The sequence below is a fragment of the Chiloscyllium plagiosum genome, chromosome 9 (genome assembly GCF_004010195.1).
Source record: "Chiloscyllium plagiosum isolate BGI_BamShark_2017 chromosome 9, ASM401019v2, whole genome shotgun sequence".
In the NCBI taxonomy this organism is placed as follows: domain Eukaryota; kingdom Metazoa; phylum Chordata; class Chondrichthyes; order Orectolobiformes; family Hemiscylliidae; genus Chiloscyllium; species Chiloscyllium plagiosum.
Genome location: NC_057718.1, coordinates 17,441,993 through 17,463,120, shown reverse-complemented (window position 1 = coordinate 17,463,120; position 21,128 = coordinate 17,441,993). Strand labels below are relative to the sequence as shown.

The following is a 21,128-nucleotide window of genomic DNA, read 5'->3' as shown; positions in this document are numbered from 1 at the left end:
GACTATGTGGAAACATTGGAGCATATGAATGGTTTGAACATTTTCCAGATTGGAAAGGGTTTACCATGTGGGTTTATCAAGGAATTAAGTCAACTGCTTAATCTGTGCTGTAAGCCACCTGTCATTGACAGAAAAAAAATATTATTCTCGAGAAAAGTCAAGCAAAGCTTTCAAAGACTTAAGAGCTGGGACTTAATGCCCTTAATTACTGGAAAACCTGATTTTGCAAATAGTTAATAGTTATTTAGCAACCCTTTCTGGACATAGCTTTCTGTTGTACATACCGAAGTAGTCAGAAGCTACAAGTCTCTCACCTTTTCTCTGGAAATGTTCCTGGGAACTTGATAATGTTTTCAACTACTAGTAATTCTGAAAACCTTGCAAAATCTGAAAAGCTGTTCTGTGACCGATTTCCATAGGCTTTGATCTAGTTGATTGCAATCAGAACTGAACACCTTCCATTAGTCCACTTCTGTTAGTAATTGCATTTTGTCATCTGGAAACCTGATGGTCTGTGAAATGTCATTGCATCCTATCCTGCACTTTCAGACCCTTGGCCGACTTTATTTTTTCCCCAAAGCTATCATCTCTGCAGAAACTGGTGTTTTTTGTGCTGTGTGTCTGTGTTTAGGATTAAAAGGGATGACAGTTTCAAATTTAGATTATACCTGAGATGCTAACCAGAGTTTGTCACTTGTATTTAGAATAAAGTAATATTTTTAGTTCATTAAACAAGCCTGGGGAAAGCCTCTTTTGTCGTACACAGTAGTACAAGAGAGAAGCAATTGGCCATTTTGGTGACTGAATCATCAAATATATACTAACAGAGCCACGGGTTCAGTAGTAGGGTTTAATTATTAGTGCACTCCTTCCACCACAGTTATAATAGTACTGATAAGGAATGTGGTCATTTGGCAATGATAGCACCTAAGTGATTGATGGTAACTTACCTGCTGGACATAAGGCTACAACTCATCAAAGAACTCTGACTCATTGCTCACATTTTCAATTTTATTCATTTTTTTTCCTTACTGCTACACATCACATAGTGCCCATTACAGTAACACAGAAATATCCCTTTGTTCTCTTCCTTTTTAAAAAATTAAAAACTATCAGGACATGGATACCACCAGCAAAGCCAATATTTACCCACACCCCCACCTCTTTTGGTCGATCATCTTCTTCCACCATTACTGTTTATAGTGAAGATCCCTTATTATTTTCAACATAAAGACAACTTCCACGAATTATAATTACTCGAACAGATTGCACTTAGCAATTAGCATCTTCACCACTAGGTGGCACCATTTCATGAACAGGCAGCCAATTTGACAAACAATGTTGATACGTATTTCATCTTGTGGTGTTATTTTAGTTTCCCTTAATAAACTTTAAAAGGTTCATAAAACATGTTGCTATAAATCAAAATGTTAAATTTGTTAAGTCAAGAGTTAGGTTTGCACTAATGAATTTAAATCTTGGTATGCTTGAACCGAATTCCTTGTATACAACAAGTTATTTGTTGAAACATATTCTGTTCAGTAAGGAAAGAGCCAGAATTCACTGGAGCAAGACAGATCATGATGACATAATTAATCCTTATTATTTTAAGGGACAGTCCTATCATCACTATTGTTGGCTCTTAAAATGGAAGGAGGAAAATGCAAGTACATCTTTCACGTGTGGCTTAACTCTACAGAAGTATTTCAACTTTGTTGCTTAAACAGAGAAATAATGCACATAGAATTTACACACCATCTACCCAGAATATGATCACAAAATGAAGCAAGCAGTAACCACATGAAGAAAGGTGACTGGAAAGGAAATAAAAATGTAAACCATACAAGGCACCTGTTTTTCACCACCTGAGCTTCCAAATGTCTGGCGAAAGCCATTCTGAATGACATTTGACAGTCCCTCCATGCTGAAACGCTGAAGCAGCAGAAAGCAGAAAAAGGACAGAGAAAGAGCATATGAAATCACAGGGTCGCAACCAACAGCACACAACAGGGACAAGAGCAAGAAGATAAAAGATGAGGGCTAACCATAAAACTATTACTGCACATTAAAAGCTCATCATTTACAATAATGCACTGAAAAATACATACTGTATTATAAAGTCTTAGTTAAAATCCTTCCACAATGTTCATATGTCATTACCTATAATATACAGTGACAGTCAGAGTTTCTGCATTATTTTTGGAGAAAAATTGCTGACATCACTGCATTCAGCCATGGGATATTGTAAATCAGGGATCACAATCCATTTCTAGCAAGGCCACTTCTGAGGCCACTTCACTTTTAACCTATGGCTGGCCTGGATATGTTGACTAACAAAACAAAATTCAAGTTATAAATTCCTTCCTATAAACCTGTTCTTGGAGATTTTCAGGGACGTTAACAAAAATACAGCAGGAAGAGAACTTCTGATACCAAAACTTGTAGCTGATGTAATTTAGCAGAAGCTAATTAGTTTAAGACAAAAAAAAATTTAAATCTGCTGTAAAAAAAAAGTAATTCGCTAGTCTGTCAACTATATTTGTTTAAAAACATTCAACATGTACGACTATCTTTTATGCTTTAAAGACAAGATGTTTAGTTTGTGTTTTAGGAGAGTGAGCTAACTATCATGTGTCTAGGCAACCTTCTTGGAACTGGCCATTGCTCTGCATTGGCACAGACATTTTAGTTAGGACTTGCTGAAAATTGTTGCGATAGTTGCAAAAATTATAGTCAAATGTAATTTTTTTAAAAAAACATTGTTCTCAAAGTGCAGGAAGCATAGGGCAGCTTGGTAGCTCAGTGGTTAGCATTACCGCCTCACAGCACCAGGAAGCTGGGTTCGATTCCTGCCTCAGGCAACTGTCTGTGTGGAGTTTGCACATTCTCCCTGTGTCTGCGTGGGTTGCCTCCGGGTGCTCCGGTTTCCTCCCACAGTCCAAAAGATGTGCAGGTCAGGTGAATTGGCCATGTCAAATTGCCCATAGTGTTAGGTGCATTAGTCAGGGATATATTTTTATGTATGGTGGGAATATGGGTCTGGGTGGGTTAATCTTCGGAGGGTTGGTATGGACTTGTTGGGCCAAAGAGCCTGTTTCCATACTGTAGGGAATCTAATCTAATAGGCAAGGTTGTGATTCTCCCTGAACAGTTACCTTGTTTGTGATGTCTAATAAAGGTTTTGGGTAGGAAATTCCATAATTTAAAAAGATTGTTGCTCTGTAACAATTATAGAGACACATGTTCAAGTTAGGATGATATGAGACATGGACCAACAGAGTGATAATGTTCCTCAAGGTTGCTAGTCACATTCTTCTCTGTACTAGAAGATCACTGGGAAGGAAATGATCTGTTATCCATTATCAAACTTATCGCTATCTATTTTAGAAGGGTATGGTGAGGTGGAGGAACAGGAAAATCTAAGGCAGCAAAAATAAATAACAAATGTCTGAAATTTTACTCCAAGGTTGGGAAGGCAGAGTAGGGACAATTACTGGTTTTGCAAAACCTGATCCAGGAGAAAGTGTTCCAAAACGTCTGTATTTCATGTGGAATGGTGACTCCAGAAAATTTGCAACCTGCTGTCTACTGAGGTAGGCCAAGTGGAAGGCCTACCTCAGTGCACCAGCCTTTGTGAGCAATAAGAAAATGAAACAAAGAATAGCTCTCCTGATCACACTCCTCATACATGCCACTTTATTCTCTAAACCCATCCACTGCACCAAGGTCCCTTCTACCCATTCTGCCAACATTTGATCCTGTATCAACTGCCTGAAGATTCTTATGTACTTCATGCCAATTTATTCCCTGTATCCATCTCTCACAGCTCCTTATTGATCCTGTGACAAATTTTGAGCAGTCCATGTTCCCTTACCCACCAGCCATATGCCAACACACAACCACCATGGGCAGACCTCTGGATTAATCTGAGATGACGTAAAATTAAATGCTTAACTATCTATAGAAAAATTCAGTATTGCAAAGAAGAATATCACTGACTAAAAGGAGGCACTAAATTTCATATGTTTAGATCAGAGTGGTGCTGGAAAAGCATAGCATATCAGGCAGCATCTGAGGAGCAGGAAAATCAACGTTTAGGGCAAAAGCCCTTCATCATTCCTGATGAAGGGCTTTTGCCCGAAATGTCAATTTTCCTGCTATCGGATGCTGCCTTATCTGCTGTGCATTTCCAGCACCACTCTTATCTAAACTCTGGTTTTCAGCATCTGCAGTCCTTTCTTTTGCCTACTAAATTTCATATAACCATATAGTACACAAGAGGCCCTTTGGCCCATCATGTCTGTATGACTAAAAGTACTACCTGCATTAGGCCCACATCCCTGCGCTAGGTCCTTAGCCTTGAATTTTATGACACTTAAGTGCTCATCCAAGTACCTTTTGAAGGTAGTGAAGTTTCCTGCCTCAACTACCATCCCAGGCTTATGCTCCTATGTTATTGACCCTTTGACTAAGGGAAATAGCTGCCTTTCTATTCATCCTGCTAATGCCCTTCATAAATCTTATATACCTCTACCACAATCCCCTCAACCTTCAATGCTCCAAAGAAAACAACCTGAGCTTATCCAGCATCTCTTCACAGCTGAAATATTCCAACTTGGGGAACATTCTGGTGAATCTCCTCTGCACCCTCTCCAGTGCAAAACATCCCTTGTTGTGTGACCAGAACTGCACACAATACCTGTGGCCTAACCAAAGTTCTGTATAGCTCCAACATGACCTCCCTGCTCTTACAATCTATGTTATGCAACTTTCTTTAATCCCTTAGGAAAACACGGTTTGGGTTCATAGTCCCACTTATAACCAGAGTTATCAAACTGTGAAGTGTCAGGAACCTCACTGTGATAATAAAAGGTTGTGATGCCCGATATGCAGCACCAATCCTGTAATGAGGACATTAAACTTATCTCAACAGGCAGAGTGAAATAGCAAGCACAGATTTTCTAAATATTTATAGAGAGCAGTTTTAAAAGACTTCACAGTATGACAGGCCAGTGCGTTTTACAGTTCCAAAGAGTTCATGTACCTTTAAGCCACATTTATTCTGTGCTTAACAATCCTAAAGGATACCTGGTCTCCCTTAAAGAATGTCCCAGGAACATATCAAAAAGATATCTTATCTCTCCAAAGATATCTGACAGCTTTACAAGCTTGAAATTTATAAGTCATGTTGCAGATATCACACTATTAAAAACCAGCCTCCAGCGTCATTTTTTATAACCAGAGAGGGGCTGGAATATTTATGAAAATTCAGACAAAAAATATTTTCAAATAATATACAGTAAATAAGAACCTAAGACTAAGGAGCATAAGTAGGCAATTCAGGTCTCAAATCTGCTCAGCAAATCAATACTATCATTGCTGGTCTCATTTCAGCCTCAACTCCACAGAATACGGATAGTGAAGAAGCAAAAGATTTTTAGTTTGGAAAGGCATTGTACGTTGAAGGACAGATTATTATTTGCATTCTTGAGCTAGACACACGTCAGTTTCTGTAGGTGACCCTACACTCCCTATGACCTAATTAATGCACAAAGTATCGAAAGTGTAGTATGACCAGGATAAAAAATGATGTTTTTATTGTTAACGGAAAATACATAATAATTCAACTGTGTCGTTCATTTCTTTGGTACATGGATAATCTCAACCCATGTTTTGTTTTGTAACTATGGTAGATTATTTAACTCATGAACAGAGTAACTTCCATTAATATAGGTGAGGTGTTAAAATTTGCTTAGAGTAAACATAGCTAGGACTACAAATAAAATATTATTAAGCTGGAGAGAGTTCAGAAGAGATTTACCAGGATGTTCCCTGGAATGGAGGGTCTGAGTCATAAGGAGAAGCTGAACAGGTTGGGACTTTTTGTCTCTGTAGCGTAGAAGGTTGAAAGATAACCTTACAGAGGTTTATAAAATCAAGAGTGATATAGATAATGTGAACGCAGGTGTCTTATCATTGGGGTTGGGGATTTCAAGACTAGTGGGCATATTTTTAATGTTAGAGGAGGAAGATTTAAAAAAAGACATGAGGATAATTTTGTTTTGCACAGAGTAGTTCATGGGTGGAATAAATTTCTAGAGGAAGTGGTGGATGCAGGTACAGTTAAAAGGCATTTAGATAAGTACATGAAGAAATGTTTGGATGGATTTGGGCGAAGTGCAGACAGGTGGGACTAGTTTCAATTGGGATTATGGTTGGCATGGATTGGTTGGACTGAGGGGTCTGTTTCCATGCTATATGTCGATGATTGTTTTTTTAAAAAAACAACCTATTTTGTACTGAATTGTTCTTTCCTCATTCCTGCTCAGTCCCAATGACCCTTCAATCTATTACTAATTAAGAATCTATCTCCTTAAACATACTCAATGTCCTGGCATCTACCATACTCGGGAATAGTGAATTCCACAGATTCATGACCTTTTGAGAGAAAGAATTTCTCCCATTCTCCATCTACTTTGTCACTCTCCTTTAGTATTTTGTATATTGCAATTAGATCTCCACTCCTTCTTCTAAAATCTAGAGTGTATAGGCGTAAGCTCTATTCATAAGACAAACCCATCATTGAACTGCCTCCAATGTAAGAAAAACAAAAATGGCTTTTATTACTTTTTTTAGTAACCTTTTTTTGATCTTTAATACTTCCACAATCTGCCAGCCCACTGCTGGCCTTTGCAATATGGTATGCTTTCATTTTTGTCCTTATGTTATCATTCTTGCTTACCATGTTGCCCCCTTTACAATTCTTTCTCTGTGGAATATATATTAGCTGGGAGAATTTGAACATCTCCTTAAAACATCTGCCTCTACTCATCAAATGTCCTAACTTTAGTATTCCTGCCCAGTCCACCAGAGCTAAATCTGTCCCCATGGCTATATAACTATCTTTGTTTGACTCCAGAACACTCCAGTTTCTTGCTCGCAAACTGAATTTGAAATTCTAGCATGCTAAGATCATTCTTCCCTAGAGGATCCTTTACTAAGGCATCATTAATTAGTCCCATCTCATTACATAATACCAAATCTAGAACAGCTGGCTCCTTGATGGATTCTCGGAGGAATATGTTGGGAATCATTCTCTAATACATTCAATGAACCCTCCCTTGAGACAATCCTTAGAAACATGATTAATTTGGTCAATACAAATTAAAAATCACCCATGATTATTGTCTTACTTCCCTTACACGCGCACAATATTTCCTAGTTTATACTGTGGCCCACAATGGAACTACTTTTCAGGGACTTGTAGATTACTTCCACCAGGAACCTCTTTACCTTGCTATTTATCATTCTATCCCAACTGATTCTAAGTCTTGATCTTTACCGCCTGTATAATTTCTCACTACAGCACTTGTCTCTTCCTTTACTAACAAAGTTATTTTACCTCCTTTTCCTTCCTGCCTATCCACCAAGTAAGTTGTGTATATGAAACAGATTTGGCAATGCAATTTTATTTTTTCCTACATTTTGCTTTATAGGGCATTCATCTACTTAAAGATGACAGACATCCCACAGGAAAGAAAAGTCTATTTAAAGCTTAAACCTTCAATTAAAGTCTTAAATTTGAGTCGCAGAAGTGCTGTCATTGAAACTTGCTTGCCTTGATTGAAAGAAATTTGCCAGATCCCAGCAGGTTAACAGAAAAAAAAAGCTAGCTACCAAAGATAGGGAGAAGACATCTTAAAAATACATACTTTGAAAGAATGGGGGGCGCGGATTTTTTTTTAAAAATCTACTTACTATATCTATTATCTGAATAGGTATTTTATCTGTTCTTAAAACATGAAGAAGAAAATTGTGCTTTTGGACAGGTTAACAAACAAGGGCACATTCCTGAAGAAGGGCTTATGCCCGAAACATCGATTCTCCTGTTCCCTGGATGCTGCCTGACCTGCTGCGCTTTTCCAGCAACACATTTCCAAACAAGGGCACTAACTTTGGTAAGCAATGCTTTAGAATAGAATTCCTACAGTGTGGAAACGGGCCGTTCAGCCCAACAAGTCCATACCAACCATCCGAAGAGTAACCCTGTTACTCTACATTTACTCCTGACTAATGCACCTAACCTACACATCAGAGAACACTATGGTCAATTTAGTATGGCCAATTCACTGTGGGAGGAAACTGGAGCACCTGGAGGAAACCCTCGCAAACACCAGGAGAATATGCAAACTCCACACAGACAGCCACCCGAGGCTGGAATCAAACCCAAGTCCCTGGCGCTGTGAGGCAGCAGTGTTGACCACTTAGCCATCGTGCCACCTTTGTTAATGTCAAATCAGGCTGGGAGGACAAGGCAACTCGAAGAACCAAATAGTTTCTAAAGTGTGATACTCTCCATAAAATACAAAAAGTTTCTATAAATACTGCAATTGTAAGACATAACTTCAAATCAACTTCAAAATATTTTACTTTAAAAAATCGAGATGTACTAGAAGGGCCTCATTTTTGGCAGATGCACAGGATCATCACCTGCAAGTTTCCCTTTAAGCCATTTACCATCCTTACAGAAATATACAGATATTTCGTAACTGCCTTTAGGTCAAAATTCTGGAACTCAAATCCTGGAACTCCTTTTGGTACAGCACTACAGGATGCACTGCAGCAATTCACCTAAGTTCCTTTGACAGTATCTTCTCAACCAATGACATACCATCAAGAAGGACTAGAGCAACAGATGCATGGGAACAGATGCAAGTTCCCTCCACGCCAAACACCATCCTGGTGGGTAACTATTTTGCTATTTCTTCATTGCTGTGGATCTCCCTTTTCAAAAGAATTGGGGGTGTTATTACATTCCAAAAACTGCAGTGAGTCAAGGAAGTTCACCACCAGCTTTTCAAAAGCAATTAGGAGTGGGTAATATATGCAGGTCTGGACAGTGATATACACGTGGTGAACAATGTTTTTTTAATAAATTCTGCTGTAGGGATGTAGCAGTATTCATATGCATAGCAAAACTGTCATGAAATTATCTTTTTTCTTCTAAGGAAACCTTCCGATTTCTGCATCACACGCAGCTAATTGATGTGCAAATCCACTGAATTTGCTTAGGGGAGAAAAACGCATGCAAGTCTTGGTTTCTGTGTGTTAGCTGTCACTGTTTTAAACAACAAGAGGCCTATAAACCTTTTGCAGCATAATCTGTGTGACAACACTGAGGAAAGTCCACAACCAGAAAATCATGCAATTATGACTTTTGAACAATTCGGGGTGAGTAAGGTCATGTACAGACAGTTTTGTTGCCATGAACTGGAAATGGGGAGGACTCAGCCCACTGGGAGCCCATTATAATTTGCAGCATTGTCTACACAAAGCAGTCATTCATTTCTCAATACCTTCATCTGAGAATTTATTCCAAGTATATAAAAGGAGAAAATCATTTGATTTGGTTCCTGGAAATAAACCTTTATCTCCTTAGCTGTCAGTCTGGCTACATGAAAAATGTTAAGATATAATCTGATAGTTTACCTGATCTAATGCATATTCTAAAAATTATCCATGTCAGAACATTAAAATGAGAGTTAAACTGGTGAGAGTATTTGATAAAATCATAGTAAAAACATGAAGGTGTATTTATATCGCCTATGCTCATTACTATTCTGTTGGAAGGTATGCCAGAAAGCACAAGTCTGACAGCTTCTATTCAGCTAATAGGATAGCACTGTCACCTCTGTCAGTAGATCAAACAGTTCTATAGCCATGACGTTTTAAATTGATGTCTTCTCCCCTGCTTGTTCCCTCAAGAGAATGCTGCCTTCCAAATGCCACAATAAAGTGATGGTGAATGTGATTAATTGTTATTTTTAATTCTTTGCCTCAATAACCTTCCTTTCACTAGTAAACTGTAAAATAATTGTCAGCCATTCTGTAAAAATAGTTTACTGATTTATTATTTGAATTAAAGAGTACACATCAATGACAATATAGGGAGCTTTGTCCATGTAGTAATAGAATCCACGACTCACCGTTCCTGGCATGTGACTTTTCTCTTGCTTTCCATTTTGTGGAGTTCCATTCTTTTGTTTCTTTTTCTTCTTCATTGTTTCCTTGTGCTCCTTCTGTTTGTTTTGAACCTCAATAAGTATCGAGATGAAGCTGTTTTTCACCTCTTTTTCAAACTCTAGCTCATCGCGCAATGCTAACTGTTGAATCAGCTCCTCAGAGTAGTGTTTTATCGCAGTCTCAATTTCCTCCAGAAGCTCATTTAATTCAGCCATGGGCAATCGCTTCACACCTGAAAAATGGTTAACAGAGGTACCTGAAAAGTCAAGCACAATGTACAACAAATGGAATAAAGAATTCTGGGCATTATACACTGATTTTTGTTGGAAAAAAGACGTGTTGCCAAAGCTTTTTCATCGTGCACTCAAAAAAACGAATGCAACAATAGCAAATTTCAACAATAATAACTTATACTGCAGGAGGAAAGGGGGACATAATTAACTGATAAGTTGAATCTGATTGGGCAAAGACTTTGTCATGGAAAAAGTACAGAGGAACCATATGCTTCTCAAAGCACCAGGTACATTTTTTTAAATGCATTCCTTCAGTTAATTGTAACAGGCAGAGTTGTATCCACATTCAACCAATCTGCACATACAAAATCCAAACAAAGCATCCATTGTTAGATGTGATTTTGAGATTGGGCAACACATGGTGAACAATCCTTAGATCACTAATAGCTATAATAACAACCAATTTAAGATAATCAATCAAACCCATAACATGGCTCATTTACATTTGCTATAACTAACATATGTACAGATCTGTTTGCTGCAGGTAATGAATAAACTCTTTAAATATATTCAAGCTTTGCACATTTTTCAAATTACCTGGAGGTTTGGGGATCTATAGATCCTGGCTGCCTTCTCAATACTAATACCCCAGCCAGTCGGCACACTTATAACCAACACTTCTTTTGTCCCATACTGTAAATTATCATCATTTGAAATTTGCCATCTTTGGTTCATCCTGAAAAGTGCAAAATAAAAAGCTTTGGCAACACATTTGCCTTTTTATCAAGTTCTGCACTACTAAACAATCCCTAAATATTGCGATTTACATAATCAAACGTATTTACCTTTGATGTCTTTACATTTATACACAGACAAAAATGTTTACCTATATAATCAGATTTTCTGTAGTTTCTTTTTAACTATTTCCTTTCATCTCTACAATTAAAATGTTCCAGTTGCTAAACAACAAGTAAAGCTAACAGCTTGAACTTTCTAGATGACAAAAGATAAATACTGTGCCTTTCTTTTCTCTTCCCTTGCCTCACAAAACTATATTTCAAGAATAAAATGGGTGCTTTTGCTGTTGGTACTTTAAGCACTATTCATTACTTCCTGTACATTATGTATTAAGTATGGTTGCAGATATCGCTTTATTTAGGCAGAAGCATCTGAACTGTAGAGTTTTCACATTGATCCTCAGTATAATCCATCTGTAGTCCTTCAAAGCCTTTTCTCTATTCTGTTCCATTGAAAGCACTTGTACCTTCATGTCTCAAAACATATTTGATATTTAAGCCGAAACTAAAAGGACACTACTTAATTTGCAGATTCCAAATGGTTTTATACATATAAATGCACAAACTCTCATTTCCTTGATTCCATTATCTGTGAAGAGAATTAACTTGCAAAGATTACTGTTGGCTAAACAAAAACAAGATGAAGAACCTACTGCCCCAAATGTAGAGATATTCTCACACTCTGAATTATTCACAGTATTAGTCCCATCCATAGCTGGAAACTTTCAGAGGTCATTGGTACATTTACAATACTGGACAGCTCCAAAAAGAGGTCTGGAGTAGTTATTCTCAATTAATGATGTGCGTTATATAGGATTAAAATTAACATTACATTTAATTTTAATCCTGCAATATTGCTCAACTGAATTTGATCTGTTGCAGTCTGTGGGAACTGAAGGCTGAACAACTGGAATATTCGTCAGTTTCCTGCAATTAGGGAGGCAAGTTGGAGCTGGCAGGACTATTTTTAGCTCCTGTCCATCCTCAATTCCAAATCCAGCAAGGGCAAAATGTCCAGGCTCAAAACTCAGTTTTGTATTAAGCAACTGCAAACATTGCTCAAGATTTGTGACATACAATGAAATGATCAGAGGATATCCACAAACTGATTATATTCAAAAATCAAATGGGTGTTTTTACTGTTGGTACTTTGGATCATTGGAACCCATAATAATTGTCAATTCCTTGACTTTACACTTATCCAAACGCACCCAATATTTATTTCACCCCAGCTTTAGTTCCATATGTCAACATTGAAAATAATTTACAAATTAATTCCCTTGAACTTTAAGCTAAATGCATTCCTTTAACAAGACTATTTGTAAAACTTCATATTCAAAATCACCAATTTCCATGTGAACTTGAAAACAAGGTCTGCTTTCACTAGTGAAATACACTAGTCTGAGTATTTGTTTTATTTTTACATAATTTATTTTTCTCCAGAGTTACTAATAACAAAATCCGTATCCCAAGAGGAAAACTCCAACTTGCAGATGGAAAATCCTTTTAAAATTACCTTTATTGCGAAACTCGTAACTTTTAGAGTTCAAAGGTTGGTTGGCTTTCAGTTTTGCCCCTTGTTTTAAAATATGTTGTAAGAAGAACTGTGCAAAGTAGGTGAATTTGTTCTGCAAACAAACATCAACTCTATAACAACTATTTAAACAATAACACTGAAACCTAATCTGGAATGGATTGTTAGAATGCAGAAAGCAAGGATTAAAGGGTAATGATACAGAGTGGTGGGAAATTACAAAGATCAGTGCTGGAACCACTGCTGTCCATACTGTACATTGTGGATTTTGAAATCAAAAACAAAATTTCTAAGGATGCAGACAACAACAAAATGCAATGAGGGAGATTGCTGATGGAGGGAGGAGGATGTTGATATGAAGGAGGACTGTGATAAATTACAAGAGGACATTAATAAACTTGCAGAATGAGCAAATCGTTGTCAAATGAAGAGTAATACAGGGGGGAGGCAGCACATTTTGTCAGAAAAAATAGAAACGTCACTTATTACTAGGAAGATGAGGTAAAGGAAGAAAGGGATTTTTGAGTGTCAACACTAATCACCAAAATCTGGTGGGCAGCACGGTGGCATAGTGGTTAGCACTACTGCCTCACAGCGCTAGAGACCCGGGTTCAATTCCCACCTCAGGCGACTGACTGTGGAGTTTGCACATTCTCCCAGTGTCTGCGTGGGTTTCCTCTGGGTGCTCCGGTTTCCTCCCACAGTCCAAAAATGTGCAGGTTAGGTGAATTGGCCATGCTAAATTGCCCGTAGTGTTAGGTATAGGGGAATGGGTCTGGATGGGTGCGCTTCGGCAGATCGGTGTAGCCTTGTTGGGCCGAAGGGCCTTTTTCCACACTGTAAGTAATCTAATCCAAAATTTGTGTCAGATGTTGGCTGACACAAAAAGGTCATCAAAAAAGGCAAACCACACACTTGATCAAGGTCATCAAAAAAGGCAAACCACACACTAGGCTTTATTTCTAGATGCACAATTGAAAATAAAATGGGGAACCACACTTACATTACTGTGATTATAATATATTTTTAAAAATAGAAACATTAGGTGCTGCAGAAAAGGTTTACAAGGACATTACCAAAAATGGGTAGGTATACATACATGGATGGATTGATAGGCTTCGGCTCCTCTCAACAAATTATGAAGCCTCAAATGGAAAGGACACAGACAACTAGAGAACAGTATAACTATAAATCATCGATGTCAGGTGGTATATTCAATTCACTCAATACATCCAAGTTGCGGTGACACTTTCATCTTCAATTTTGTAGTCTGGAACTGTGAAACTTAAGAAATTCCAATATTCTTCCAATTACAAGGTGGATCAGTAATGTCTCTTGCTATTACTGTTTGTCATTGGTGTCCATTGGAAAGATTTGCCAATTCATGTTCATCATGGTCGGTTGTGTCATGAACACTCCATCCTTGGCCATCAGGAGCAGAGTGGAACTCAGACTTGGAGCTTCTAACTCAGGGGTAGGGATGTTATTCACTGTGCTCCATCAATACAAGATAGTCACCTACAAAACCTATACGGAATGTACAAGAAACCTTTTTAAACTAGAGTGGCAAGAAACATAGAGAATGGTCTGGGCAGAAGTAGTGCTGGGAAGATGTTTCCATTGCTAGGAGAAACTAGGATCCAAGAGCATGGCCTTAGAGTAAAGAGAAGATCTTTTAGAACAGAGATAAGGAGAAATTTCTTCAGCCAGATAGTGGTGAATCTAAGGGTTTCATTGCCACAGAAGGCTGTGGAGGCCAGGTCATTGAGTATACTTAAGACTGAGACAGACAGGTTTCTGAGTATCAAGGGGATCAAGGGTTACAGGGAGAAAGCAGAAGAATGGGGTTGAGAAACGCATCAGCCATGATTGAATGGCGGAGCAGACTCAATGGGCTGAACAGCCTAATTTCTGCTCTCACGTCTTGTGGTCTAATGTGGAACTCACTATCATGCAGGGATTAAAGTGAACATTGAACATTTTCAAGAAAGAGTCAGAGATCGTTCTTAGAGCTGAATGGATGAAAAGGAAATGAACAGGAAGTGAGACTAGGATACTGAATTGAATGATAAGCCATGATCATACTGAATGGTGGAGCATACTTGAAGGGCTGACTGGCTGATTCCTGCTCCTATTCCTTTGCTTCTATGCAATAGTACAGTTGGAATTATTTTCTGCATTGCTTTCAATGAAACAGAGTGGTTGTATCTCAATAAGCATTTGTACTTGGCTACAAAAGCAAAATCATCTGAATTCTGTGGCACAAGGCGGTTCAACATTCCACAGGTTGCATTTCTAAGAGCATACCTGTATTGAATAATATGCACATCAATGTTTGTGCTTTTCCCATTTTAGGCAACCCACCACCATCCCAAAATGAAAAAGGAGACAACATGCTAAAGCTTGACAGGGCAGTGAGAAAGTGTGAGGTGAATTCCTTCATCACCAGAATAATACAGCACAGGAGGCGACCATTTAGCTCAGTAAGTCAATGCTGGCTGCTTTGAACAACAAAGTCCCATTTCCCACCTTAGTCCTCACACCCTTGAATTTTCTTTTCCCACTTTGAAAACTCTTTTGTAGATTAATACGGAATCCTCATCCACAACCCCTTCAGGCATTACATTTCAAACTGTAACTATTCACTGCATTAAAATTTGTTCCTCATTTCACCTCTGGTTCTTTCATCCATTACCTCAATTCTATGACCTGTTATTAACTCTTCAGACATTGAAAACAGTTGGTCTTTAGTTACATTGTTAAAATCCTTCATGATTTTAAACACTGCCATGAAATGTCTTCACGCTGTACTCAAATTAGATTAACCCCCAGTTTCTCTAGTCTATTAACATAATTGAACCAAACCACTCCACAAATTGTCTTCCTTATGGAGTCACTTAGCTGAACAACTGGTATGTGATGCAAAGCAATGCCAGGAAAATGGGTTCAATACTTCCACTAGCTGAGGTTACCATGAAGGTCTCACATTCTCAACCTCGCTCCTCATCCAGGGTGTGGTGCCTCTCAGGTTAAATCAGTCATCTCACTCTAACGAGTCACCAGTTGCTGTGGTTCTGTTCGCCGAGCTGGAAGTTCTTGTTGTGAACGTTTCGTCCCCTGTCTAGGTGACATCCTCAGTGCTTGGGAGCCTCCTGTGAAGTGCCTCTGTGGTGTTTCCTCCGGCATTTATAGTGGCCTGTCCCTGCCACTTCCGGTTGTCAGTTTCAGCTGTCCGCTGTAGTGGACACATCGACCTGGACCCAATATACCAGCCACTACAGCGGACAGCTGAAACTGACAACCGGAAGCGGCAGGGACAGACCACTATAAATGCCGGAGGAAACACCACAGAAGCGCTTCACAGGAGGCTCCCAAGCACTGAGGATGTCACCTAGACAGGGGACGAAATGTTTGCAACAAAAACTTCCAGCTCGGCGAACAGAACCACAGCAACGAGCACCCGAGCTACAAATCTTCTCACAAACCTTGAGTCACCAGTCCTATGGCCCTCCAAGACTAGAATGATATTACTTAGTGGACCTCCTGTACAGGCTGCCAGCCAATCAGGATACAAATTCACCAAATTTCTTCAAGTGAGAGCTACTTATGGTTGGAGATGGAAATTGCCTGTCGCAAGAGGTAGGTAACTTCAAGGAACTGAGGACATGAAGGACTCAGACTAGATTTATTCATTTAGATGGGTTGGAGAGAAGTTTCACAGACATTTTCCCTCTAATTAGTCTGGATTTAATTTCCCGTTCACAATTTGGGAAGGCATAGAGATCACAGCTATTGAGACATTAGGTACTGAAAATAGCTAAATGGATTAGGGATTTTCTGTTGGTCATTGTTTGCATACTGACTAAACCGGTGAATGTACTGGAGCTGAATATGTGGTGGAGCTGAGAGTCAATAGTCTGGTAGATAATTAATTAATGTTGGCAATATCTGTAACTCCCAGCTAGCATCTGTGATGGCACACTGTGGTAAGTGCTACTAAATAGTATCCATGTTCCGCAGATAAGCAGTGGTATTTCTCAGTTCTCTTTAAAAAGATTGCCTCAGTAACTCTTTGGAAATGATGGGGTACTAGTATCTATTATGAGCTTCTATGGTACTAATAGACATAGTGTGTTGATATATTGTTAAGTTTGTATATGCATGTAGGCAACTCATCATCACCAGCTCAAGGGCAATGAGTGATGGGCAATAAATGCTAGTTAGGGATGGCCACATCCCAAGAATGAATGGAAAAAGATGCAAGGGAAAACTGGACAAAGAATAGAGTTATGATGATAGAGTTAGGGAATGATGGGATAGGGCTCAAGTAAAACATAAATGCCAACACTATAGACCAAACGGTCCGTTTCTCTGCCATATATTTTATGCATGCAATCCAAGAGGGAAAAAATTCTTTTGCTTAGAATAATAGTCAGGATGAGTTACAGCAATCTAAATAAATAAGCCACCTATCTAAATTTAAGACAACTGTAAATAGACTAGTATGCCTCAAGACTAATAAATATATCAATTATCAAAAAACAGAAGCCTACCAAATGTGAACTCTGCTAAAATCAATGAGCAACCTTAAGATTCCGCTTAAACATGCATAATATAAAATGAATTCAGTGCTAATTGATATTCTACAGATCCTTTGTTCAACAAAAAGAAAATTGGCTCCAAGAATTGTACTTGGAGGATTTTCTTTAAGGAAAGCATGTGACATCACAATAAGCATTATTGTTACCAACTGGCAGGGTGGCTCATTTTGAAATATAGCAGGAAAGAATTGCAATATTTACAGTTAAAGAATATACACAAATGTGTCAACATATTCCCAGGAGTCAAAAGCTTTGATGATTTACCACAAGACAACGTAAGATCTTCCACTGGTAAATCAAAGCTGAAATTGAGTGAGCTGTTTAAATAAATTAAATAGCCTAACTGCATTCACACAACACTGAACCACAAGTTTCCAAGTTTAATGATATCTCAAAAAATATTTTGACCTGTGTTCTGTGTTGATAAGTTCTGAAAGTTGCTCCAAGTAATTTGAAGTTGAAGTTGATGATAATTTTATCCTTTTTGCTTCTATGAATGTGACTAATAGATGAAGCAAAGCCAGATGCTACAGTAGTTGGACTTTGCAAGTCATGTGTCACATGCCAATAGCAAATGCAAAATATTAATTCTAAGTAAAATCTTGAAAAGATGGATTTGATATTTCAAATTAGCCCCCACCTTGAAATACTTTATCAATGACATGCCTGTCATTATATGGTTGGAAGTGTGATGGATTACTGATGGTTTTATAGAACATAGAACAATACAGCGCAGAACAGGCTCTTCGGCCCTCGATGTTGCGCCGAATTATTCTCAGCTCGTCCCCCTACACTATCCCATCATCATCCATGCATTTATCCAAGAATTGTTTAAATGCCCCTAATGTGGCTGAGTTAACTACATTGGCAGGCAGAGCATTCCACACCCTTACCACTCTCTGAGTAAAGAACCTGCCTCTGACATCTGTCTTAAATCTATCACCCCTCAATTTGTAGTTATTCCCCCTTGTACAAGCTGACGTCATCATCCTAGGAAAAAGACTTTCACTGTCTACCCTGTTTAATGCTCTGATCATCTTGTATGTTTCTATCAAATCCCCTCTTAGACTTCTTCATTCCAATGAGAACAGACCCAAATCTCTCAGCCTTTTCTCATATGACCTTCCCTCCAGATGAGGCAACATCCTGGTAAATCTCCTCTGCACCTTTTCATGCTTCCACAGCCTTCCCGAAAAATGGCGACCAGAACTGTACACAATATTCCAAGTGTGGCCGCACTAGCATTTTGTATAGTTACAGCATGATATTGCGGTTCCGGAACTCAATCCTTCTACCAATGAAACCTAACACACCGTATGCCTTCTTAACAGCACTATCAACCTGGGTTGCAGCTTTCAGGGATCTATGTACGTGGATTCCAAGATCCCTCTGCACATCCACACTACCAACAACCTTTCCACTGACTCAGTACTCTGCCTTCCTGTTATTCTTCCCAAAGTGTATCACCTCACATTTAGCTGCATTGAACTCCATTTGCTACCTCTCAGCCCAATTCTGCAGTTTATCCAAGTATCTCTGCAACCTGTAACATTCTTCCAAACTGTCCATGACTCCACCAACTTTCGTGTCGTCTGCAAGGTTTCACTAGGATCTTTTACATTCACAACTCAGTGCTACTTCAATGTCTGCAATTACTCAGCGCAAAATCCAGTTGCCTCCTGATCAAATTTCCACAATACCCCTTTTGGGGAGAAATACTACTGCTTCAGTCAAGTCCCCTGATTAACACCTCAAGTGTTACTATTCACTAAGTCTGAATCTGATTCATCAAAATTTTTTTGCAGAAAAATTAATTTTTCACAAGTGGTTACTACTGTGTATATCAATAACAACAACTAGTCAAGAACCCCAGGACCATCCAGGTCAAAGTCTTTCATCTGATCTGTGTCCTTCCCAGTAGATTCAAAATCCATCATTTCCACCATTACTTCTGCAGTCAATGCTATTTATAGATGCAATGTAGCAACTTGTCAAACTTTCTTCAGAAATAATCTTTTAGGCCTACAACCTTTACTGTATAGAACATGCAATTTACCAAAATTCCCCTTAGTTAAACACCAACATGACATGGTATGTACTGCCATTCATCCACTGTCACTGGACCAAACTCCCAGGAGTACTTAGTTTATATTTTAAGAGACCTGTCAGCTAAACGACAGTACTGCTTTCCAACTGTGGTCAATCATTTATCTCAAAGTAATGAAAATAGCAATAAATGCAATCTTGCCCATATCAAATACATCCCAAAATAAATTAAAAGTTGTGTTTTGTATTTTTGTACATTCAAAATGTCAACTTTCGCAATTAAACCAATACATTGATATCATAGTCATAGAAATATACAGCATGGAAACAGACCTTTCGGTCCAACTTCATGCTGACCAGATATCCTTAAAAAGAAACTAGCCCCATTTGCCAACATTTGGCCCATATCCCTCTAAACCCTTTCTATTCACATACCCATCCAGATGTGGTAACTGTACACCACCACCACCTCCTCTGGCAGCTCATTCCATAGATGCACCACCCTCTGCGTGAAAAAGTTGTCCCTTAGGTCCCTTTTAAATCTTTTCTCTCTCAACTTAAACCTACGTCCTCTAGTTTTGGACTCCCCCACCCTGGAGAAAAGACCTTACTCACCCCATCCGTGCCCCTCACCCCTTATAAACCTCTTTAAAGGTCACCCCTCAGCCTCTGCTGCTCCAGAGCAAGTAGCCCCAACCTATTCAGCCTCTCCCTGTAACTCAAATCCTCCAATGCTGACAACACCCTTTTCTGAAGTTCAAGTTTCACAACATCTTTCCTATAGCAGGTAGACCAGAAACAAACGCAGTATTACAAAAGTGGCCGAACCATTGTCCTGTACGGCCACAATATGACCTCTGAACTCCTATACTCAATGCACTGACCAATAAAGGCAAGAGTACCAATTGCATTCTTCACCATACTGTTGTATGATTGTGACAACATAGCGAAAAACAGCTGCCATTACTGGCCAAGGAATTAAGCATTGTTTTCTATATCATGTTGTTTCTTGAGCAGACATCAAACCTTTATTAAATTGCATTAATTATTAACATAATAATTAATTAGTTGCATCCACAAACCTGACTGCCCCGGACGACCCATCGTCTCAGCCTGCTCCTGCCCCACCGAACTCATCTCCTCCTACCTCGACACGGTCCTGTCCCCATTAGTCCAAGAACTCCCCACCTACGTCCGTGACACCACCCACGCCCTCCACCTCCTCCAGGATTTCCGCTTCCCCGGTCCCCAACGCCTCATCTTCACCATGGACATCCAGTCCCTGTACACCTCCATCCCCCATCACGAAGGACTCAAAGCACTCCGCTCCTTCCTTTCCCGCCGTACCACCCAGTACCCTTCCACCGACACCCTCCTTCGACTGACCGAACTGGTCCTCACCCTGAACAACTTTTCTTTCCAATCCTCCCACTTTCTCCAAACAAAAGGAGTAGCCATGGGCACCCGCATGGGCCCCAGCTATGCCTGCCTCTTCGTAGGGTATGTGGAACAATCCATCTTCCACAACTACACTGGCCCCACCCCCCATCTTTTCCTTCACTACATTGATGACTGTATCGGCGCTACCTCGTGCTCCCACGAGGAGGTTGAACAGTTCATCCACTACACTAACACCTCCCACCCCGACCTCAAATTCACCTGGACAGTCTCGGACTCCTCCCCCCCCTTCCTAGACCTTTCTGTTTCTATCTAAGGCGACCGAATCAACACGGACATCTACTACAAACCAACCGACTCCCACAGCTACCTAGACTACACCTCCTCCCATCCTGCCCCCTGTAAAAACGCCATCCCATTCTCCCAATTCCTTCGTCTCCGCCGCATCTGCTCCCAGGAGGACCAGTTCAAAATACGTACAACACAGATGGCCACC

At 39.4% G+C, this 21,128-nt stretch overlaps 1 protein-coding gene across 5 annotated transcripts in view; it reads right to left on the bottom strand.

The window, feature by feature from the left end:
* Positions 1-21,128, bottom strand: part of LOC122552663 (fasciculation and elongation protein zeta-2-like) — a 128,401-nt gene that overhangs the window by 24,833 nt on the left and 82,440 nt on the right. For 2 of the 5 annotated variants that reach the window (XM_043695485.1, XM_043695484.1), the window contains exons 5-6: positions 9,987-10,279; positions 1,852-1,932 (exon numbers count right to left, since the gene is read on the bottom strand). In XM_043695485.1, coding sequence (XP_043551420.1) covers positions 1,852-1,932; positions 9,987-10,279 — 374 coding nt within the window. The remainder of the gene's footprint in view (positions 1-1,851; positions 1,933-9,986; positions 10,280-21,128) is intronic. The other 3 variants (XM_043695486.1, XM_043695487.1, XM_043695489.1) reach the window with 3 other exon arrangements.